This window comes from Zootoca vivipara, chromosome 10 (genome assembly GCF_963506605.1).
Source record: "Zootoca vivipara chromosome 10, rZooViv1.1, whole genome shotgun sequence".
Classification (NCBI taxonomy): Eukaryota; Metazoa; Chordata; class Lepidosauria; order Squamata; family Lacertidae; genus Zootoca; species Zootoca vivipara.
In genome coordinates, this window is record NC_083285.1 from 25,910,162 (window position 1) to 25,935,108 (window position 24,947).

A 24,947-nucleotide genomic window follows, 5' to 3' on the forward strand; every position below is an offset into this window, starting at 1 on the left:
AAGAAATAATGTATATAAGCAGACATTTTGGGGAAAGAGGCATTCTTCTCTTCTTCTTCTGTTGCTACTACAAGCCTAATAAAGAGCATGAAATTCACTCTCGACTCCGAGTATATTTCACCCCGTTTAAAATCATTTTTGTTGCTGCACCAGAGCTCTTCTCTCCCCTTGCTCTGAGGAAGGGTTATTCTGGGTGATACGGCCTCGAAGAGTGCTTGTGGCCACGATGCTTTAGCACAGCAGGTAGAAAACCTTAAAACAAAAAGCTACTTAAAACTGTTGCTCTAAACTTGAATGTTTTCTACTTCTTAAACTAAAATGTGGGGAAATCAGCCACGGCTGGTGCCACCCCGTATTTGCAGGCCTGGCCAGTCTGGCTTGAGGTAAACATAAGCCGCCTGGAAGCAGTATTGTGCAGTGGTAGCTGGCTCCACAAGGGGGAAGGTGTGAGGGCAGCCACAGCAGCACACCCACGAATCATCTCCATGTTTGCCATTGCACAAGAGAGGATCGAGCAGACTTAGGAGATGAGGGCAGGAAAACCTTTATGGATCAAATAACCCAGAAAGCAGTAATCATAACTGCAGCTACAGGTAGCAGGGAGAACGGAAGGGGGGAGGGCATTAGGGTATATGCAGAACAACAAGACGGAGAATCCAAAGATGAGAAAAATCCTGATCCTCACACAGGAAAAATGTGTCCTTTTGAAACGTAGAGGTTGGGGAGCTGCTGTGAAGGCAAGAAGCATCTTGGAGAACCGGCTAGAGGCAGGCTTGGAGAGAGGGAATCCAAGGCTGGCCTGCTGCAAAGAATGGGCTCTTCCTGAGATGTGGATGCTGTGAAATCCCTCTCCACTGAAAGCTTCTGGTGTAAAGTGTTGTTGGCAGATGTCTGTCTCAAGAGACAGTGGAGTGTGTCTCCACTGGAGAATCACAGCACCTGCTGCGACTGCAGAGACTGGTAATTGCTGCCTCCCATGTTGTTTTTGCTGCATTAGCAGTTCCGAAGTGATCTTGGTGGGGCTTAAACCTAGGTTGGCCAGAGACAACAAAACTGGCTGATGTGGACCAAAGGAAAGCAGATCAATACATTTGGCACCAGCTTGGCTCTATGAATTGCCGGAAGGAGATGTTCAAGACAATACCCAACCATCTATGGGGCTCCACTCTGGATTTGTGTAGGGTTTACACCTTAGGCTTTTCTCCTCCCGAAGATATCCCACAAGGCAGCAGAGGTTTAGCATCAGAGTTTTCCTTCTCTGATGCAAATATGTGTAAATAAATCATATTTCAAAGACACCGCAAACTCTGCCATGCATCACTTCCCCCAAAGGTACACAGACCCTGGTTCAGTTCCTGCAAAATGCACCCCTAATCAAAACATTTTGCGCTTTCTATCTCAGGGCATGGGTCCTTAGTCACATAATGCAGGTCACTTTGCTGAACCTAAGCAGCTCCAACTATGGTCAGCATCTGTATAGAGACCTTGTGGGCATCTCATGTGCTGTGCCTTAAATTCCATGCTGGAAGAAAAGCAAAATATAAGTGTACTATTTATGTCATATATTTGTATTTTACTAGGTAGTAGTGGAGTGGGGTTTGCCTAGCTGAAGCCAGGCCACATTATCGCTAGTCGTTTGTGCTTGCAGTTATTCCAGTCCTGCGGTTTTCCATTTTCCTCCAAGCTTAGAGCATGATAGGGCAGGGAAGAAAGTGTCAGACACAGGAAGCTGGGTATGTAACTTGCATCTCCTTGAGGTACAGCTTGGCACACAGCAAGCTATCTCAAGGACCATTTGGTCCAGCTGGATTATGCAGCAGTATAATACTTCTGAGTAAAAATGGACAGAATCAGGCTGCAATTGTATATAGTAAATGTATCTTCTAAAACACATGCAGTCATCCCATTTAGAATTTGGCCTGCTACAACTGTGCAAGTGTAAATGGCTTGGACATGCTGTTTAGGCATCCTAAAAATGATTCTGGATAACATTTGGTTGGCCTCATATGCACCATGTGGGAGGAGGGATCTTTTGCCATTTATCATCTATTCTAGAAGCTGCTTCTTTGCATGCCTTTCCCCCCTGGACTGAGGAATGGTCCTTCTCTGCTGTTGGTGCCATCTCAGAATGTGTTATTAAAAACGTATGGATTTTTTATTTCCCAGTTGTTGTTTTTAAAAAACCAAGCTATTATGAAATTATTTTGAACACTATTTTATATAGAAGTACTGTGGGTAGAGTTTTATGCATTTACACTTTTGCGAACCACTTTTGAGTAGAGGGTATACAAAGAAAAGTGTTTCAAGCCACATTTACCGTGTTTCCCCTTTTTTAATACGTAGTCAAAAAGTAAGCCATGGCAGGGTTTTTAATCATTTGAGAAATGTAAGTCATACCCCGAAAATAAGCCATACTTCCGCGATGTGCGGAGCAAGACCACTGAGTGCCCCAACCAGCTAGCGGGACCCAGCACGCTGGCTGTAACAGGAGGAGGAAGCCTGCCGGGTCGGGTCGGTGCCCGGAAGTGGCGGCGGCCCGGAAGCGGCGGCGGCAATGCCGATAAAGCATGCAGCAGTGCCGCACGGAGCACCGAGGGCACAAGCTAGCAGGACCCAGCTCCTGCAATGCCGGCCGCGGCAGGAGGAAGAAGCCTGCCAGGTCGGGTCAGCGTCCGGAAGCAGCGGCGGCTGCAGCGCTAACAAAGCGCGAAGCAGCGCCGCACGGAGCACCAAGGGCACAAGCGTCAGGAGGGGCTCGTTGCTTGCGAAGAGAAAAGCGTGGGCTCGTTGCAGGTTTACCTCACAGCTGAGGGGGCAGCAGGGGCCAAGCACCTTCCCACCCCTCCCCAGAGCCCAGCCCGCAGGCTGCTCCCCTCAGGAAATGCGGCTCTTCCCGTCCCCGAGGAGAGCCGCCGGCCCTGGAGCGCCTCTCTGCCGCCCGAGCGAGGCTCTCGAAAGGCCGTCTCAGAAGCAGGCAGCTCCCTTACGCCATCTCCGTATCCCGCCGGCGGGGTTACTCAACCCGTTCGGCAGGACTGCCCCCGCCCCCGCCTCTTTGCAGAGTTTGTGCAGCTTGTGCGGCTCTGCCTAACTTCTTGCGCGGCAGGCAGGCGGGCGTCCTCCCATCGGCGCGGCGAGCTTTGCAGAATCGGGTGCTGCAACTCGGAAGCCGGCCAGGCGAAGCTTAGCTGCCAATCAAAAGGACAGGGGTGTACCGGTATGCAAGACGTTCTCTTTAGTTGCTTGGACCAGTTTGGTGATGGTGATAATTATGCCCTTTGTTGAATCGGTAGAATTGTAGAGTTAGAAGGGACCCTCGGGGGTCATCTAGTCCAACCCCCTACAATGCAAAAATCTCAGCTAGGTCATACATGGCAGGTGGCCATCCAGCCTCTGCCTAAAAGCCTCCAAGGAAGGAGAGCCCTTGACTCAGGATGGGTAGGAGGGGAAAGGGAGAGAATGCATAAGGATCCCAGGTTTAACCGCCAGGTACCCCCAAGTTTGAAATCCTGGAGAGCTGCTGCCAGCCTGGTTGACAGCAATAATGGTAGAGGACACACGTAGCATGACAAAAGAATAATTTTTTTTTAAAAAAATCCCAGTTTCAATTGCTGCCATTGCTTGCTGTGTATTATGTATTGTATTTAAATAATCACCTTATTTTCTTGTTTCATTTAATGGATGTTATGTACATCATGTTGTGCATTATGTTACAAGATTATGTTGTAAAACCTGGATAGCTCAGTTGGCTAGAGTGTGGTGCTGATAATGCGAGTGGAAGAGAGCGCCGAGCATCCTGAGCCAGTGGGACCCAGTTGTACCGGCACTTTAAAAAAAAGAAAGAAAAAAAGACACCCCCTGAAAATAAGCCACCGTGTGGTTTTTTGAGGGAAAAAAGTTATAAGACTGTGTCTTAAAAAAGGGGAAACACGGTATCTGGGAGCAAGCACCAATGAAATCAATATGAATTACTTATCTATGGGGTTGTACTGAAATCCAACTGCCCTTTTTCCTAGAAGCCCTGAATACCGTATGTACCGGTATGTGTGCCTGTAAATAAGCTTGAAAACAGCATGTATACATGAAAAAAATAAAATAAAAATAAATAAATAAAATAAATGTCATTAAAGGACAGAGGAATGGGTAACTTCTCACATAGTAATGGGCAATGGCACTCAGTTATATTTTTAATGTTATGAGATTTTATTGGAGGCTTACAGAAACAAACAGCTTAAAGCAAACGCCTTGCATGTGGGTTCAATTAAAGCCATTACTCATCCCATTTGACGTCAAGTTCGTCGATATTAACTTCCCTAACCACCTCTAATTTAATTTACTTACCACCACTCCCAACCCCGCCACGACCACGTTTTATTAAATGCACATGTCGCACAGATATCACTGTATGAAGCCACCTTAAGTTTTCATTATTATCCGCTTAAAATTAAGAATGAACAGCGCCCGATTCTGCAGGCAACACTGGGATTCCTGCCTTCCAGCGGGGTTGGACTAGATGACCCTTGGGGGATCCCTTCCAATTCTACAATCCTGTGATTCTACGGCAATATATGCCTCCTGCTGCTGGCAGGGCCTGGCATCTACGGGGGCTGCAGGAATACCTCGCATATTCCTCGCTAAAGATCCAACTGCAGCGACCCCAGGAGCACCACATCCATCAGTAGCTTTAGGCCAGCCTTTTTTCCCGACCCCTCGCCCGACAGATTCCTCCAGACTACAACTCCCATCAGCCCGGAGGCTTGGGGCTGATGGGAGTTGTAGTCCGAGCTGCCCGATTGGCGAAGACTCTTCCCCCCCTCATCCCACACGGTCCTGCTCTTCTTGGTGTGCCCTCCGATGCCGCAGGCCTCCCGTCCGCCCGGTGGCGCTCGCGTCCTAGAAGCGCCGTCCTTTCTCTCTCCGCAACCTTCTCCCGCTCTTTCCCTGCGTCCCTTTCTCTCCTCTCTCTCTCCCCCCTCCCCGCGCTGCTTCTGCCGATGGGGTTGCCGAAGTGGGAGGGGGTCGTGGAGGGCGTTTCCCCGGTCGCCGCGCGGCGTCACTCCCAGCATGCAGCGCGGCCCGCTCCTGCCGCCGCCGCCGCTGCCGCCGCCTCTCCTGTCACCGCCGCCGCCTCTCCCGCCGCCGTCACTTTCGCAGCTGCTGCCGCCGGCGCCGCGGGGCTGGGAGACATGGCGGAGGGAGGCGCGGCGGACCTGGAGACCCAGCGCTCGGACATCGCGGCGCTGCTCAAAACGGCGCTCCGCAAGGGCGACACCTGGTGAGGGGCAGGGGAGGGATGGGGGGGGGAGGCCGAGGAGGTGGCGGGGGAGGGGGAGAGGCTGGTGAGGGGCCCTTCTGAGTGACAGGTGCGGGCGGATCCTGCCTGCCTCGCCCACCTCTTTTTATCCGCCACTGGAGGGGTGGGAGGCGGCAGCCCGCCGCCCTCCCTCTCCGTGCCCCCCACCATCACCACTCCCCAAATGCGCTGGAAGCGGCTTCCCCATCGAGGAAGGGGCTCACCTTGCCTCGCAGGTGGCGCCAAGGCGGGGCCAGGCGCTCATAGCCGTCCACCCGCCCCTCCGCGCATCTTTCCCACGACAGGTTCTGGATAGGCAAGGTTTGTGCCAAGGTGCTCCTTCCCTCTGTCACCTGCGAGTGGGAGACGGCGAGAGGAAGAGGCGAGCCGGTCCAGCCGGCTTTCAATTGCAGGCACTTCTCCCAGGTGTTTTCTCCTATTGTTTCAATCAGCCGGAAAACTACCACCACAAAAACACACACACAGTCTAATTTTTCTGTGTATTGAAGGCAACCAGTGATCGAGTGTGAATGTTTCCTGGGTTAAGGTTTCTCATCCACAGCATAGGCTTTCCCCAGAAAGCTTACATATTGCAAGGCCTTTTCTTTTCTGGCTGACTGTTGCTTGTCACTTCTGGATTTCCTTTAGGTTTTCACCTCGCCTGGTTTCTTCCACAACACTCCTTTCTTTTCCTCTCCACCCTCCCTGTAGATTATATTTATCTGCAATTGCAAACCCTATCATTGTTTTATGTTTTTTCTTCTGGTGCAGTACTAGCTGAAATACCTGGGAAATGGATCTTGCCACCTCCTGGCTTAATTGTGCTTAATCTTGAAGAACATTTTGGTATTTGTGGAGTAAGATGTGACTAAAGAGATCAATTATGCACACACCTTCCCCCCGCCCCTCTATTAAAAGAGAAGTTAATCCTGGGTCATGGGGAAATTCTTGGATTTTTGAGATTGAGGATAACTTTGTGCATCCAGCAGCCACTATGTTATCTTGGAGCATGCAGAACTGCCAGTGGGATTGTGGCCCAGATATGTGAAGATTTCATAAACGGGCTGTTGTGACTACGTGTGTCATGGCAGTAACATGTATCATGCAGTGACAGTTCATACAAACAGCTGCACCTTGTGAATCCTATTTAGGCAACAAGCACAAGGGTGACTGCATGGAGGCTGTCAGATGTGTGAGCCAGCCTGATTTTTCATAAGTTGTTTGAAACTTGTTAAAGTGCAGTCCAATGCATGTTTACTCAGGAATAAGTACCACTTACTTAAATGGGGCTTAGAGAGCAATCCTAACTGCTAGCCAGGGCTGAATGGCGCAGTGGAGCTTATATTGCTGGCCAAGGCGCAAGGGGTGGGTGGGTGTGTATGTAAGCAAAAATGTTGATTTTACTGTGCCAGCTCCTTGCTATTACAGCAAACAGGCCTATGAACAGTAATTGGAATCCAGTGGGCCTTTGTCCAGCCCAACTCTGCCGCTACTCCCTTGCTCCTGTTCTTTCAGACCCCTTCCAGTGATCAGGGGTTAGGGTTGCTTTATTACTCCCTACTGATAGGTTTAGGGATTGCAGGGTTAATTATGCCAATTCATTGGGTTTGTTCAACTATAATTTATGTTACCATAGAAGAAGCAAGTGGGCTTGAGTCTGTCAAATGCAGGTGTGTAGGAGTTAAACTCTCAACCTGTTTTTCATTTGTTTTCTATGTCTGTCATTGCACCCTGAAGTCTGAAGTTTCCTACATGTTAAGGCCCAGTTCAAATGTACTGTTGCTGCCAGGAACTGGTAACAAGCTTGAGAACTCTCCCTGTTCCCTCTTCCTCTTTTTTCACTCAGCTTTAGAGGAGACTTCCTGGCTTGCCAAATCGGTTTCCCATTATGTCTGAGCTGGAAATTGTGCTTTAAGTCCTGCCTACACACAGCACAGGTTTATTGTGATTTGCAAGCCAGGGTTATAGGCAGCATTAAACTATAGTTTCCAAATCACAATAATCTGATTTAATACACCAGAAAGAACCTTCCCAAGCTGCGGAAGCAAAGTTAGTTGGAGTGGAAGCATGATGTCTGAACTTGACCTGAATTACATTATCTCATCTCAGCCACAAGCTGCTACTCTCTCAGTAATCATCCTGCAGAATCACAACTGTGCTGGCCTACCTTAAAGAGGTGGTGTGAGAATTGCTGACAGAGTACTGTATATGTAAAGCTTTTTCAGGTCTCTTAATAAATTTTACAGTACAATTCTAAACATGTTTACTCATAAGTAAGGCTTACTAAATTCTGTGAGACCTGAGTTACACATTTCTGTCCCAACCATACTATATATTTTTGAAGGGTTCTTTGAAGTTGAGACTAGAGATGAAGATGCAGCATATTCTTTACAAATTATGAACTACCCTATAACTAGGTGACTAAGTGTGTCCATTGTCACATCTTCCCCCCTTTTCCCCCTCAGAGCTCAGTGCACCATACCCAGACACCCCATTTTATGCTCTCAGCAACCCTGGAAGATACTGTAGACTGAGTGATAACAAGAGGTTCAAGGTCACCAGAGAACTTTATGGCTGAGAGAGGGGCTGAACTTGCCGCACTACACTAGTTCTCATCTGGCTTTCATTGTTTAACACAAATTTGTACACACTTACTCAGAAATATGTTCCACTCTTTTCATTTGGGCTCCCCCCCCCCAGGTGTGTGTATATAGTATAGCAGCAGCCCTAATTAGCTACTGAAACTGGCCCCCATAAGTATGACAGCATGAAAGTAATACAGGTGGTAAGTCCCGTTTAGGGATTCACATATTTTAACTAGGCATAGGTAGACGATCATGCTATAGGAAGTGAGACTCACCTTTCTTCTATCCTGCTGCACAGGCATTCCTTTGATACCCACTCCCTGAAGAAGAATGGTGGGTGATATGAGTATTTGTACCAACTTCTTTCTGCCACTTCATGCAACTGAACCTGATGGCCTGGTACCATTTTGAAAGACTTACTCTCTGCTTCATTGTATTGCTGATGGCTTACTAAAAGCTTCTATGGTGGGGTACACTAGTTGCCTCCTTCATAATGAATTTATGGCTGCCACGAGCAACCTAACAACTGTATTTGTAGAATTCTGGTCGCATTGAACTCAGTGGGATCTACTTCAGAATAAACATGCTTAAGGTTGTACTACTAGATAAAATATCACACTAAATTATTGTGATATATTATATGCTGGAGTATTATTAGAATGTGTATTCTTAAACTCAGAGAGTTGACCATGAAAGTTGTAAGCAAGTGTAGTAATGAGTAATGTTTGTGTTGTTTTAAGATGAATTGAACTTCATTCAGAGGTTTGCTGTAATTTGAGAAGCTATACACATGGTTTCCCCTATTCTAAGCATGGATATTTGAACATCTGATTCCGTTTTTCAAACATTTGTATGACAACATACTTAGTCACAGAGAAGAACTATAGTTCAGAGATAGTGCACATGCTTTGTATGCAGCAGGTCCCAGTTCCAGTTTCAGGCATCTTCAGGGGAAAGTCACCTGTCTGGAATTATGGACAGCTCCTGCCAGTCAGCATAGGCAAGGAGATTGTCAACCTTTTTGGTCCCATGAACATATTTGGAATTTTGAGAGTGCTCAGTGAGCAACAGTGCTCACCACTGTCTCCCTCCCATTCTCCCAGATTGCTCCTTTTCTGTCCAGCTGCTCAGGTCTTCATCTGTATGTGCTTTTCAAGGTTAAGATGAGCAGCTCAGGTGCTAACCCAAGCCTTGAAAAGCACATAGAGCGGAAAGCAGTGTTAGAAACTGAGATATGAAAGCTAGGAGCTAAATGGCACCTCAAACCTGGGTTATGGGCACAACAACGGAATGCCTAGGCGTGCTTTTTTTATAACAAGAATACAAAGCTGAAAATGAATGAACTGCAGCTAAAATATTTGTTCATTTTTCACATGGTCTAGTCCTTCCCCTGCCCGCCCCCTAATATTCTTAAGAGGGTCTCTTCTCCAGTCTTCAGAGGGTAGCTGGAAGTGGGGAGGCAAAAAAGGTCCTCCTTTCCTTCCACTCTGCAGTTTTAATCTGAAATCTTAGGCACAGTACTGCACCCAGAGCTCAGAAACTGTTCACGCTAATGAAAAATGTGCCTAGAGCAATGGGAGTTTCAAACACTGGCTGAAAGAATTGGAAAAGTGTGTTGTTTTTTTACTTTCTCCTTTGGTACTATGCACTTTTCAAGTAGGAGGGGAGTTAATCACCATTTCTGCCTCATAACCAAAGCAGCTGTGAGAGATGGGGGGGGGAGTTCAGAGACTTTGTGGGCAGCAAGGTAGCACTCTTCACCCTCAAGGGTAGCACTGTAGTCAAGAGCTACCACATTGGTGACCCCAGGTATAGACAATTATGAGCTCCATGATCTGATTCAGTATAAGGCACCTTCCTATGTACTAAATATATTTTCTGAAATATTTTTGAAAACTCTAAACCTGCCACATTACATCTGATGGATGGATGGATGGATGGATAGACAGACAGACAGACAGACAGACAGACATGAGACTGCAATGAGCTTCATGACAATGGACCTAGTTAACATTCTTTGGTTAATTTAAGAATCCTGCAAATACCTTTATGTTGCTTCCATCATCGTGGCAAGGTTATATTTACAAGGAGCTTAATTGTAGTGATGGGGCTTGTTCACCCAATATACCATAACTGTAATGCCCATTGGCAGGAGCATGTCATCTCTCTTCATGTATTAGCTTTCTGCGATTAATTATATATGCATGCATGTTTGTGCATATGGAGGGTTTGAGAGTGAGTGTGCCATGCTTAGACAAAGTGGATCTGATTCTACTGGCTCTTCCTGCTCCTTCCTTGTGTTTTGCTGTCTTGGATTACAAACCTAGTTAGAATGTGGAGAGTTTCCGGTGTCCCCGCCCCCCCACTGCTGCTGCCATGGCTGCTACAGGGGGGAAAGCCAAGGTGCAGTAGGCCCAGTTATCTAGACTGAGCTCCAGCCTTCCAGTTATGAGCTGTGGCAGGGAATATGTAATGAAAGTCCTGCCTGCCTGCCTTTTGAAACATAAGCATTTAAGTTCAGGAATGTGGAGGGAGAGAGATAGTTTTTTGAACTTGTAAGTACCCTCCCAGTAGTTGGACACTAGTTTAAAAAAGGTAAAGGACCCCTGACAGTTAAGTCCAGTCATGAACGACTCAGGGGTTGTGGCGCTCATCTCACTTTACTGGCCGAGGGAGCTGACGTTTGTCCACAGACAGTTTTTCCAGGTCATGTGGCCAGCATGACTAAGTCGCTTCTGGGGGACCAGAGCAGCACACAGAAATGCCATTTACCTTCCTGCTCTGGCACTTGCACTTTGACATGCTTTCGAACTGCTAGGTGGGCAGGAGCTGGGACAGAGCAACAGGAGCTCACCCCGTCGCAGGGATTCGAACCATTAACCTTCCGATTGGCAAGCCCTAGGCTCAGTAGTTTAGACCACAACGCCACCCACATTAGTGTGTAATAATTATGTTTGCTTCTGATCCAGATGTGTTTACTACTAGCCAATCACACCTCTAGGCACGATCTTCAAGGCTGTGCATAAGTAGACTCCTATATCGTGTTTGATGTTCACACAGTGTTTCCTAGAATAGCGGAAGATTGTGGCAGTCGCTTTTCTCTGTCTAGGAACATTCTTTATGTGGATAGGACTATGCACCAAACATCAGGTGCGAAAGACAAGAGAACCAGAAGAGTTAATTCAAAAATTACTTAGATATGATTTATAATGGGAAGAAGATAAAAAGCTATTCATTTCGTATTTTTAGTTCAAACTGCATGCTACAGATATTAACATACAGAGTATTAACACAGGATACAATCTTTGTATCTGTTGCTGTGTGTCATAGCAGTTGGGCTATAGCTCTGTGGCATTCATGGTCCATATCTGGCAACTTCAGCCGACGAATCCTAATAGGGCTGGACAACAGCTGCCAGTCATTGTGCAGAATACTGAGCCAGGGTGGACCATTGATTTCTTATGGTATAGTATAGTCCTTAAGTGGTTCGTTCTTGGAGCCCATTTCCCAAAGCACAAAATTAATCCCTAATTTTTAAAACAAAGGACAAAAGGTAGATTCACTTCAGGGTTTTTTGTGCTTAGAGTGATAACACCAGTCAGGGCGTAAAGAATCCTCAGCCAAATATGCATTCAGAAATTAATTCCAGTAGTTCAGGGATGTAGTTAGCTGTTACCAAGATTTTTTACCCTGCCATTTCACATGATAAAGAACCCAAGTGATTGAGTGTGACTTTCATGTGTTTGGTTCTATTTTTCCTGTTAGCTAGTTGAAAGGCATTTAATAGCTTCTTAAATTTTTACTTAACTCTTACTGGATTTTCTTTTATTTAATTTACCCAAGATGCTTGCTGTAATAGCATTTTCAGTGTCATAAGTAGGTCTTGTCCTCTGCATGTTCTTTAAGGTTCTACTGAAATTTGAAGAGTGTATAAAAACAAGGGGATCTATACTTAATAGAATACCATTAGAACGTATTGTTGCATGATTAGAAAGATGCATGCAGAAGTTTAATTCTGGGCATTTGCATTTAAATAGTCAGGCCACAGGTGATACGGGGAAACCCATGCCAGTGACCTTGCAAAGCTATTGCCAGTCAGAATTGATTATATTGGGCATTAGATGGACTACTGGTCTGACTCCACGTAAGGCAGCTTAATGACCATGAGATGGGGTATGCTGTAAATGTAAACATATTGACAGAGAGAATATACTGGTCAGTTTCTCTGCTTTCTTTGTCTACGAACCCAGCTGTAATAGTTAAAAATATCAAACTGCTGGCTCTTCTGTCTTCACTGAAAGGCTTATGAAAGCCATAGAGAATGCACATTCATAACTGCAAAAAGTACAGAAGTGATTTCAGTATCCTTACAATGAATTTGAGGCATAGTCAACTGATATTAAAGTAATGTGTACTTTCTGAATCATGTTCAAGCACAGATGTGAAGTAGAGAAATAAATGGTCTATGTTTTTTGAAGTCTTGAAAAAGAAAGAATAAGATACGCTTTCTTTCCCCTTATCACAACATCCAAATTTGGATGTTGATTGTTGCTATCAATATGTACTGGAACACACAGCAGTTAGAATCCACTCCTGTGCTAGAATAATGTCCCAGCGATTATAGATCAGCATGCCCCCCCCCTTCATAAAGCAGTTTTTCTGAAGGACATTAATATGCATTTGAGAAGAATGCTTCGACAAAGGAATTTGTTGTTGTTGTTTAGTCGTTTAGTCGTGTCCGACTCTTCGTGACCCCATGGACCATAGCACGCCAGGCACTCCTGTCTTGCACTGCCTCCCGCAGTTTGGTCAAACTCATGTTCGTAGCTTCGAGAACACTGTCCAACCATCTTGTCCTCTGACGTCCCCTTCTCCTAGTGCCCTCAATCTTTCCTAACATCAGGGTCTTTTCCAAGGATTCTTCTCTTCTCATGAGGTGGCCAAAGTATTGGAGCCTCAGCTTCACGATCTGTCCTTCCAGATCGACAAAGGAATAAGCACTACTTAATGCTGCTTTTTGATCAGCCTGGTTTAATTATTATTTTAAAATTATCATCTAAAATGAAGACGATAAGTTTTACAGAGCAAAATGAACTGAATTGTGTTGTGTTTCAAAACAGTCTGACGTGAAGGAGTGTAGTCAATAGGTTTTTATAATGGGTTAAATTGTTCAGTTAGCAGCTTGAAGTCTAGGATGAAAATGCTTCTTTGACTATTTCAACCAAAGCTTTGGCTGTATCTGAATCATTTATGCTCACAAGTTTGTGATCTGATGAGATTAAGTGCCAGTATTTGTTACAGTTCATGAGAATGGGTAGAGTCTCTCTTCTGTCCGTAGGAATGTTGAGTAGACAATGTATTTTATAAAGGCTGGCACTCTTTATAAAATACAATTTACAGTGCAATCCTATGCATATTTGCATGCAGTCTACAGTCATTTTCTTACCACGATTTTATTATCAGACTTGTTCTGGTCTTCACTTTGATCACATAGTTCTGTTCTCTCGGGAATCATTGGCCGATGGTTGTCCACAGTGGGTGATGATGAACTACAATTAAAAATATGATGTTGCTTACTTAGAGGAGGTATTAGACAATGCTGTTCATCTGTGGCTTTCTGATATGATGTAGAGGGTGTTTAAAACAACATTGCTAAGCAGGCATCTGTTCTTAACACTGTTAAGAACAAGCCCCAGTTATCTGCTATAGACAGGCATATTTAAAAAGTTAGGGATGAAAGTGGAAAAATCATTTTTTCCTGGTTTGATTTCATGTTTATTTTAAAATTCTGGCATTTACTGGTAATAAATTTAATTATGGTAAGGAACATGAATGTGAGTATCTCTTTCTGAAGGATTTTTTAAATAAGTCTCATTAGATTACTTGTTGAAAAAAAACTCAATAGTCTCTTAAGATGTATGTCTCAGTAGATTTGTGTAAATGCAATTTCTGAATGGTTGGTTGTATTCTTTCTTGTATTAATACATATTTAGTCAAAGCAGTCTTGATCTTAATGCTGGAAGCAGCTCTGCAGGCGTGTTGTGCCTGAATTTTGGGAAATTCTCCTTTCTCCTAAAGTACTACTCAAAATATAAATACAATAAAAAGCCAGTCAATTGCATCATTGGTTAAGACTTTGATCTTTCATATGTATATTTTCCTCCTTTTCAAGTGTGTATTTTCCTCCTTTTCAAGGTATTTAGTGGATAGCCGCTGGTTCAAACAGTGGAAAAAGTATGTTGGATTTGACAGCTGGGACAAATATCAGATGGGAGATCAGAATGTTTATCCTGGTCCTATTGACAATTCTGGACTTCTCAAAGGTAATTACTGTTGAGTGGTTTTTTTAAATAAAAAAAGCAGGAACCTGATGTATCTCTGAATTATAAATACAGTGGTACATCAGGTTACAAACGAACGCTTTGGGTTACAAATACTTCAGGTCACAAACTCCGCTAACCCGGAAATAGTACCTTGGGTTGAGAACTTTGCCCCAGGATGAGAACAGAAATCACGCACTGGTGGCACAGTGGCAACGGAAGGCCCCATTAGCTAAAGTGGTATCTCAGGTTAAGAACGGTTTCGGGTTAAGAACGGACCTTCGGAACTAATTAAGTTCGTAACCAGAGGTACCACTGTATTGCATATTAATGCAATCTCACCCTGTCATTCTTAGGTTCCAGAATATCTGGGAATTTCTTCTTACAAATTAACATTTTCAAATACAGCAGTTCAGATTGGATGATATCCAACAATGTCTGTCCACTAGTGGAATCCATATTGTTTCTGGCACAGATTTCCCCTTCTCCCAACAAACCCTCATGTGCTCCCCAAATCTGTTAGGGAAGAGCATGGAAGAGTAGAGGAGGGGAGATTTCTCTTGTTTGATATTGGCAATCACCCTTTATTCTATCAGGGAATATTTTGTTAGTTTATAAATACATTTCAGTTGTCTCAAACTTGATCACTTGTGATCTTCAGTTCCTTTGTATTAGAGAGTGTGTTAAATACTTTCGTTACTCAAGAAATTTTTTTAATAAGAACAATTTACAACAAATGTGACATCTAAATATTGTCATCCCTAAATATGTAAACATTTCCTCATAGATGGGGACTGTCAGTCTCTCAAGGAACATCTCATTGATGAGCTGGACTACATTCTTTTACCAACTGAAGGCTGGAACAAGCTAGTTAGCTGGTATACTCTTATGGATGGCCAGGAACCAATTGCACGCAAGGTACTACTTACTTTGAATACTAAAATATCTATACTCACACTTGAAATGCTCCACTTGCAGTGCTACCAGTTAAATGTGTAGGAATAATTTGAATATGTCCATATCACATCATGGTTTTTGCAAGTTAACTACCCTAGTATTGAGTCCTGGCATTAATCAATATTAATGGCTTCATTTCTTACTCAGTATTAATGCTACATTCACATCTTTTTAAGCATAAGAACAAAACATTGATGAGAGAACTCTATCATCTTATTTATTATTTCACCAACCTAGTACAGCCCTAGTTACTTATGGGCTGGTTAATGATAAAATATTTCTATTAACTTTTCCTGACAGTTCTGTGAGTAGGACCGAAATTTGTCCTTGCTTTGGCATAGCAAGGCAAGTTCTAACCCAAAACTGTATAGATAAGCATTAAATTAGGTAAATATTGTTTCAGTTTTATAGTGATAGCTGTTTCAACTGCAGCACTGTTAACTGCATGAATTGCTTAATTTTGCATTCTGCTTAAGTAGTCTAATCATATACCTTGACTTTGTACTTAGATTTTGGACAAATGACTCTATGCTGCATTTTGTGCTAATAGCAAAAATACATTGTGTACTGAAATATTTACAGGTGATGCATTTTTTAAAAAGAGAATTATATATCCTATATCGTTGCACTTTCTTCCTTGTCTTGTGCACTCTCTTACGATACATTCAGTAGAATACTCCCTTTCTATGCAATGTTCCTTGCAACAGCTCTCCTGTCTGTTCATGTCTGTATCAGTTTACAGAATAATTCTCGCTTTTTTCTAGTCAGAATGCCTGTTGCTTATGTAATGTGTACTTCGAAAAAAAGGAGAGTAGGTAATATGTTATAATTAGTTATTTATCAATTTCATGTATGAATTGCTTCTTATGAGGTTATCAAAGCAATTTGCAGTATGATTAAAAGCAGTGAAAACAATTGCTGATATAAGAAAAATTTAAAAACATCAAAACAACAACGTAAAAAAAAGTTGCATACATGAAACCAATTTCACATCCAGTACAGTTACAAGATAGGATAACACTCTCCATTTGGAAGAGTACTGAAAGAGGAAAGTCTTCAAAAAACACCTTAAAAAATAGAGATGGCACCCAGACCAAAGCCCACCCCATTCAGTAGGGTCTCCTGACCCTACGTGGAACATTTTAGGGGGCTAAGCCTTGTGGAGGAAATCAGCTTCTACCAGCCCCGATACACATGCTTAAGTCTGCATACAACATAAAATAATATTTGTAAGCTGCTCTGAGAACTTGTTAAATATGTTAAATCTTTAAAATTAAAAAAAATCAAAAATTTGAAATGTACTTTTAAAAAATGATAGCCCAAATTCTTAGCATGCTGAAATTTGATGCAAACATCGTTTTACAGCTTTTCGGTGCTTCTTTGGAATAGTGGCATTCACATACCCCTGATTGTAACCTTAGCAACAAGAATAGCTGTGTTTTATAGTAACACAAGGTGGTATCACTCTTCTGTTGCACTTAAAGCTCAGCTGCAGCAGTACATACAAATAATCTGGCATAAGCAAGTTCTATAGATTCAGTTTCCCCTAAATATCCAAGTCAAGCTACGGAATACCCCGAAAATGTTTATTAATATACTAATACTTCCCTTTAGTGAGTGTTCATTAACTCTGTTGCTATAGCATATAACTTCTAGCAGTTATTTGGTACCTCCTTCTTCACCATATTTGTCTGATGTATCATATATCAGGCTGATAGCTATTTTCAGGACAGTCTACATGGCTGACTTATGCAGTTACAGCATAGAAGATCAGATGGAAGTATATACGAGGTGATTGTGAATATTCTGCTTACTTCAATTTGCAGGTTTTGTCATTTGTTAGTAATATATGGCAAGGAACAAATTAGAAAATCATTTTCCTAGATAAAAGTGAAAATTACCGTATCACTTACTTAGAAAATCAGTTAACCAATGTAGTACTCTTGCTGTTGTTATATATATATATATATATATTATTCATTGTACCGTATATATATTTTGGAATATTGGTCATGTTAAAGAGAAGTAGCAGGAGCTATCTTGTTAATTATAAACATGTTTTTAAACATGAAACAAAAAAGATTATGATCTAACTTCCATGCCTGTTAAAATCATAAAAATTCTCGCAGTGTTATAAAACATCAAACTCTAAAATAAGAACTAAGTATTTGGAAGTGTTCAGAATTTTGTTTTATGCATTTAGGAAGTAATATATTCTATTCAAATAACCATTCTTGATCTGTTTGTATTCCAGGTAGTTGAACAGGGTATGTTTGTCAAGCACTGCAAAGTAGAAGTATATTTGACCGAATTAAAATTGTGTGAAAATGGAAATATGAACAATGTAGTAACAAGAAGATTTAGTAAAGCTGACACAATCGGTATGCCCATAGCTGTTTATAACATGAATTACTGCTTTTAAAACCTTCTTTAAAATGTGTCTTTGGATCTTGTGGGGCTTTGTAGAACATGTTTTATGACACATTTGCAGTATGAATAATCGTATTTGTGTGTAAAACAAGCTCTAGTACAAAGTTCTCCCTAATGTTATAATTTGAATAGAATAAGTGTAAATGTATATAATAAAGATTTTTACCTGACCATAGTCTGAGAAAACTCGCAAAGTTCAGATTCCTCGGTGTAAATGAATGCATGAACAGTGTAATCTGTTTAAAATGCATGTGGTCAGTTCTTTTAAGTCATTGAGTAGGATGAGTGGCTAAATCCAATTTATAGTCTCAATTCATACTGCTGCATGTATCTGTATAATCTTGCTATTTGCTTTTTGTATGTGGTGTGTTGTAACATGGATATTTATATCTTCTGCAACCAAGTAATTATGATACCATGGGTTCTAAAATTTTTTCCCCATTTCTGTCAATATAGACACAATTGAAAAGGAGATAAGGAAAATCTTCAATATTCCAGATGAAAAAGAGACCAGGTTGTGGAACAAATACATGAGTAACACATTTGAACCTTTAAATAAACCAGACAGTACCATACAGGATGCTGGCTTGTACCAGGGGCAGGTAGGCTATATGTAGGAACCTGAAATTCTGGGGATTTTCTACTCTTCTGGCATACATTCATGGTAAAATTGCTTATTGAGGACATCTTATTCTTAATGTTTGGTTAAAGTTTATTTCAGCTTAATTAACCATGTCTGCTGAGGCTAGGAAAATGGTTATTGGCCTATATGAAGATTTGTGACTTGTGATCCTTGAACAGTGTCTTTCCATGCAAGATGGCAAAACCACTCTTAAATGTCATTTCAAAATTAGTTTTTGATATGAACAATAGTAAAAACCCAGTTCCACTGCACATACACTCCACCTTTAAATCCACATTTTCTTGACTGGGCACTAGGACACCAAGTGTGTTGCCATCGTTCAGCCGTCCTTGGAGCAGAAGTTTGTTTTTCCTGCCTTACTTGAAAGAGACCTGATTTTGCTACTTCTGTGTGTATGCTTTGAGAAGATCTAGGTGCAGTGAGCAGATGCATGCCTAATTCTGTGTTACAAAGTTTGGGTAAAGTTATCTTTTGTCCATTTTAGCCTATTATTTTGGAACTACCTCTTTGCCTGGGATTTTCCCCACCTATGTTTGTGTCAGTCTTTCCCTGAGACATTGTCTTCCCCTCAGTGTCTGCATGTGTTGGATTCCCCTGCTAATAAATTCATAGCTAATTGCACCCTTGCTATTGAATTAGTTCTTCCTTTATTCCTCCCCTATTGATCTATAACATACCTGTCACAGTGGCCGGAGTGGACTACTTCAGAGTAACGACGCTACGCAGCTCTGCATTTTATTCTTTTATTGGTGCTGCGTATTTACAGTGCTCAAGTCATTGCTATTTACACGGAGCGATGTTGTCAGTCGGTTTCAGAACCTCCTAATGGCTTTTGGCGCGTCTTTCTCCAACACAAAAGCTTTGGCAGACCCATCCTCTTGCCCCTCCTCTTCCTGCGTAATTCTGGAGTTGGGGGGATGGGTCTTCCCCCCTTACTTGCCCCTTCCTGTCCCACCTGGGACCCTGGCTCCTCTACCTTGCCTGAGCCTCGGACACGACTTCCTGCTTCCCCACTGGAATCGGAACTCTCCCTGCTTTCCCCTTTGCTCGGGGACGGGCTTGAACTCAGGAGGGGAGGGACTTCGCGATATTCCCTGTCCCTCACATCCACCCCCCTCCCAAGCTCTCCTTCACCCCTCCCCAGGCCCCCCCCATGTGTCGGTGACGACTGGAAGCCTAAAAACTCGGTGCTCTCCGATCCCGTTGGTGTGAACACCTCCCCCCAGTCCTGCGAGCCCCCCCCTTCCGCCTGGGAGGACGGGAATCCCAAAAAGTCCGTGGCGTCTGAGCTGGTGGGGGTAAAAATGTTTTGCCAATCTGCTCCTTCCTCTGACTGGGTGGATCTTGGCGACACCCATACCTCATCCTCTGGTTCCTCAAACTCCGCTTCCCAGCGCCATGGTGAGCTGTTCTCCCGTGCCTCCTCCTCCTCCCCCTCCCTTTCCATGTGCCAGGGCTTGGGTCTGTGGGGAAAGAGGGCGTGAAATTCTTCCACCAAGAATTCCTCCTGTATCTGAGTGGCGGGAACCCATTCATTCTGGGACGGTGGAGCATCCTCCCATGCCATGAGGTACTCCAGGCCCCCCACCCCCCACCTTGAATCCAGGATGGCCGTGGCCTCATTGAGTTGCTCCCTGCTTTCCCTCTCCCCCCCTCCCTCGGGGGTTTGTTCGCTGTCCCTGAGCCTGCTGCTTTCCCTGTACGGCGACAGCAGCGATCTATGAAACACTGGATGCACCCTCATGTCCTCTGGCAGTGCCAGCCTGTATGCCACCGGGTTGACCTGTTGCGTGACCGTGAAGGGGCCCAGCCATTTGGGTGCCAGCTTCTTGCACCTCCCTCTGGTGGGAAGGCCCTCCGAGGACAACCACACCTTGTCCCCCACCCTGATGACCTCCCCTTGTCGCCTGTGGCGATCTGCCCCCTTTTTGTACGCTTCCTTGGCCCTCTCCAAGTGTTCTCTGAGCTGCTGGTGCACCGTCTCCAGTTCCTCTGCCCAATCCTCAGCCTGTGGGCCCTCCTCCTCCTCCTCCTCCCTCTCCCTCTCTGGGAAAGATCTGAGGTCGCGCCCGTAATTGGCCTTAAAGGGCGACACCCCTGTGGAGACGTGCACTGCATTGTTGTAGGCAAATTCTGCTAGTGGCAAGCGATCCACCCAGTCCGTTTGCCGCTGGCTGACGTAGCATCTCAGGTACTGCTGCAGAATGGCGTTGACCCTCTCCGCTTGTCCGTTGGTCTGCGGGTGTCTAGCCGTCGACAAGCTGACCTCCACCTGCAGGAGGTTCATGAGCCGCCGCCAGAACCTGGAAACAAATTGGCGGCCACGATCCGAAATAACCCTTAAAGGTAATCCATGCAGTCTGAAAATGTGATCAACAAACAGTTTGGCTGTCTCTTCTGCCGAGACTGCCCTGGCACACGGTATAAAGTGACACATTTTGGACATGAGGTCCACCACCACCAACACTGCAGTCTTACCCCTGGACGAAGGCAGATCTGTGATGAAGTCCATGGACACCACTTCCCACGGCCTGTGTGGTGTGGCTAAGGGCTCCAGCAACCCTGGTGGCGCTGCTCTGACCACCTTCGCCCGCTGGCAGGTGGTACAGCCCCTTACATAGTCTCGAACATCTTCCCGCACCCCTGGCCACCAGAAGTGTCTCATGACTAGGTGAGCGGTTTTGTCCCTTCCAAAATGCCCCGCTGTAGGGTTGTCGTGCATCTGCTTGAGGACCGTACGTCGAAGCTGGGTGGTGGGTAGGTACAGCGCACCCTTGTAGAAAAGCAGCCCTCTGCGTTCTGCAAAGTCTTTTGCCTGCTCCCTCCCCCCTCTCAGTTCTCTGAAGATGCGGTTGGCAAATTCATCCGCTGCCGTCAGTGCTGTGAGTTCTGCCTCGCTCACCACAGCTGCTCCGCAGGACCATGCCGACGGGGGGAAAATGTGCCTTGGGGCTGGTGGCGCCTCCTCCTCCATGTACTCTGGCTTGCGGGAGAGGGCATCCGCCCTGACATTCTGCTCCCCCGGGATGTAGTGGATGGAGAAGTTGAAGTTCGAGAAGAACTCTGCCCACCGTATCTGCCGCTGGTTGAGCACCCTGGCAGTTCTCCAGAACTCCAGGTTCTTGTGGTCTGTGCACACCTGGATGGGGTGCTTTGCGCCCACCAGGAAGTGTCGCCAGTGCTGGAACGCAGCGTAGATCGCAAGAAGTTCCCTATCAAACACTGTGTAGTTGCGTTCAGGCTGTGTCAGCTTCCTGGAGAAGAAGGCACAGGGTCTCCACTCCCTGTTGGCGTCCAGTTGCAACAAAATTGCGCCCACAGCTGTTTCAGAAGCATCTGTCTCAATGCGTAGGGGCGCGTCCTGCACCACATGGAACAGGTTTTGGTCTGAGGCGAACACTCTCTTGAGGCTTTCGAACGCGGCTTGCGCCTCTGGTGTCCACTTGAACTTCTGCTTGCCTCTCAGGCAGTCCGTGATGGGAGCCGTAACGCGAGAGAAGTTCTTGATGAACTTCCTGTAGAAGTTAGCGAAGCCTAGTAGGCGTTGGGCATCTTTGCGCGTCCTGGGGCTGTGCCAGTCCAGGATGGCCTGCACCTTGTCTTTGTCCATCGCCAGCCCCTTGTCTGACAGCTTGTAGCCCAGGAAGTCCACCTCTTTGGTGTGAAACTTGCACTTCTCCAGCTTCACATACAGGTGGTTCTCTTTCAGGCGTTGCAACACCTCTCTGACATCTTTCACATGCTGCACTGGGTCATTCGAGTAGATAAGGATGTCATCTAGGAAGACCAAGCATTTCCTGAAGAGGAGGGACCCCAGGACGTGGTGCATGAAGGCCTGGAAGCATGCTGAGCCCCCTTGCAAACCGAAGGGCATCACCAGATATTCAAAAGAGCCCAGAGGCGTGAACATCGTGGTTTTCCATTCATCTCCTTCCCGGATCCTGATCAAGTTGTACGCCCCCCTTAGGTCCAGCTTGGTGAAAATCTTGCCCCTGCGTGCCGCTGTCAGGAGATCATCCACTCTGGGCATGGGGAAAGCCACTGGCTCTGTCACCGAATTCAGCCGTCTAAAGTCCACCACAAGACGGCGCTGTTGCGTGTCTTTCTTGTCCACCCAGAAGACCGGGCTGCCCCCTGCTGCCTTGCTTTCCCTTATGAACCCCCGCTTGAGGTTCTTGTCGATGAAAGCGCGCAGATCCTCCAGCTCCTGGTCTGACATGGCGTACAGCTTGGCTGGGGGTATCGTCGCCCCTGGCACCAGGTTGATCTGGCAGTCAAAAGGCCTGTGCGGGGGTAGGTGGTCGGACTCCGCTTCGCTGAAGACCTCCTGCAGGTCCCAGTACTGCTTGGGTATTGCCTCACCCCCTTTGATATGCATGGTGGCCACCGTGGCTATCGGAGGCCCCTCCCCTGGTTGGTGCTGCATGCAATGTTCCAGACAAAAGTCCGACCCAAACGTGATGCACCTCTGGTGCCAACTGATGGAGGGGTCGTGGCGCGCCAGCCAGCTCATGCCCAAGACAATGGGGGGGTCTGAGATGGTGGTGACGTTGAACGCCAGTGTCTCTGAGTGCCTTCCCACCGTCATTCTCATGGGGGGGGTTTGATGTGTGATGGCCCCTCCCAGCAGCTCCCTGCCGTCAATGGTTGCCACGTGCAGAGGAAAATCCAACTGCAAAAGCTGGATTTGGTGCTCTTCTGCAAAGCTTCTCGAGAAGAAGTTGGCGGACGCCCCACTGTCAATTAAGGCGAGGACCGTCAGGGGATAGCCATTTGGGAGCGTTAGCGTCACTTCTAGAACCACTCCTGCTCTGGGAGGGGTGGGCTGGCTCTGCACCTCTCTGTGCGGGTGGGCGGGCTGGGGCTGTTGTCTGCTGACTGTGCCTGGCTGCTGCCCCTTGTCTCCTGCAGCCAGGCTTTCCCGTTTCCCTGCTGTGGTGCTGCGTCAGTGGGGGAGGGCACCACCGTTCCCGCCTTTCCTTGCCACTCCCTGCGATGTGGGCAGTCTCTGACGAGATGCTGGGGTGAGTTGCAGAGAAAGCAATTCCCGCCCCTTCCCTCCTTGCGTCTTGGCGCCGCTGGGGTTTGAAAAGCCCGCGCGCGCGCGCTATCAATCTGCATGGGCTCCTGGTCCTGGCTGGCTCCAGGCGTGGCTTGGAAGGGGTGTTGAGGGAGTGGCTTCTCCTGCGACCGTGGGAACCAAGCCCGCTTTGCGCGCGTCGCTTGCTTGTCGTTCCACCGGGATTCCTGCCTCACCCCCACCGCCAGAGCTGCTTTGCTCAGCTGATCCATAGTACTGGGCTTTGGACCTCTCGAGAGTTCATCCTTCACCTCCTCGCTCAAACCCAAGTAAAACGCAGCTTGCATGGGAGGCGAATCCAAAACCCACCCCAGTCTGTGCACCAGCATGGTGAATTTCGCCCAATATGCGCGAACTGTCATATTTCCTTGGCGTAAATTATGCAGTTCCTCCTTAGTCTGGTCCAAATGACTATCGGACGAATACATCGTCCTCAAACCTTCTAGAAATTGTTGGACATTTTTCATGCAAGGATTCTTGGTTGCGATTAATGGTCTTAGCCACTCCCTGGCTGCTCCGGTGAGATGTTCCACAATAAACGCTACTCTGTGCTCATCATCGGGGAACTCATTCTGGTGCAGCTCAAGAGCATACACGATCTCAGTCTCAAAGCCCTGAAACTCCTTCGGGTCTCCATTGAACTTGCTTACAAGGGTCCCTGCTCTCCTTCCTGGCAGCACTTGGACTTGGGGGGCCCCTCCCGCCTTGTTTTTCTCTGCATCCAGCTTGTTTTGGAGGTCTACCGCCACCGCCCTTAAATGCTGCTCTTTTTCCTGGAGCTCTCTCACCTGTTCCGCAAGTTGTAGCCGGTCGTCCTGGACCGTCTTAGTCTCCTCTTTAGCTGCCTTCAATTCTCCCTGCGCCTGCAGCGACAGCTGTTGCAGTTCTAGCTGGGCTTGCTCAGCGATCTGCCGCCACTTCTCCGCCTCGGACACGCTCATCCCGGCAACTCCGAAGTAGCCCAAAAACGATTAGGAGGTTGCTGTCACAGTGGCCGGAGTGGACTACTTCAGAGTAACGACGCTACGCAGCTCTGCATTTTATTCTTTTATTGGTGCTGCGTATTTACAGTGCTCAAGTCATTGCTATTTACACGGAGCGATGTTGTCAGTCGGTTTCAGAACCTCCTAATGGCTTTTGGCGCGTCTTTCTCCAACACAAAAGCTTTGGCAGACCCATCCTCTTGCCCCTCCTCTTCCTGCGTAATTCTGGAGTTGGGGGGATGGGTCTTCCCCCCTTACTTGCCCCTTCCTGTCCCACCTGGGACCCTGGCTCCTCTACCTTGCCTGAGCCTCGGACACGACTTCCTGCTTCCCCACTGGAATCGGAACTCTCCCTGCTTTCCCCTTTGCTCGGGGACGGGCTTGAACTCAGGAGGGGAGGGACTTCGCGATATTCCCTGTCCCTCACAATACCAATTAATTATAAAATAATTAAATTGTAAATTATAGAATTTTGATCAGGCCAAAAACCTTGGCCTGATCAACTTCTAAATTCTTTCCCTTTGAAATCAATTGGGCTGACCCTATACTATTTTTCCTGAGCCAATGCTTGCTGCCCGTTTAAAAAGCCCAGAGTTGCTGCTTGTTGCCTGTTTTAAGATCAGGTCTCAATTTACTGGACTAATTAAGCAGCAGTG

The 24,947-nt window shown here is 46.0% G+C and overlaps 1 protein-coding gene across 4 annotated transcripts in view; it reads left to right on the top strand.

Moving 5' to 3' along the window:
* Window positions 1-4,974: 4,974 nt before the first annotated feature.
* USP15 (ubiquitin specific peptidase 15) overlaps window positions 4,975-24,947 on the top strand; it is a 54,754-nt gene continuing 34,781 nt past the window's right edge. For 2 of the 4 annotated variants that reach the window (XM_035126859.2, XM_060279633.1), the window contains exons 1-5: window positions 4,976-5,275; window positions 14,074-14,201; window positions 14,986-15,116; window positions 17,410-17,536; window positions 18,042-18,187. In XM_035126859.2, the coding sequence (XP_034982750.2) occupies window positions 4,995-5,275; window positions 14,074-14,201; window positions 14,986-15,116; window positions 17,410-17,536; window positions 18,042-18,187 (813 nt within the window). In that variant the 5' untranslated portion in view covers window positions 4,976-4,994. Of the gene's footprint in view, window positions 5,276-14,073; window positions 14,202-14,985; window positions 15,117-17,409; window positions 17,537-18,041; window positions 18,188-24,947 lie in introns of all 4 variants that reach the window. The other 2 variants (XM_060279632.1, XM_035126860.2) reach the window with 2 other exon arrangements.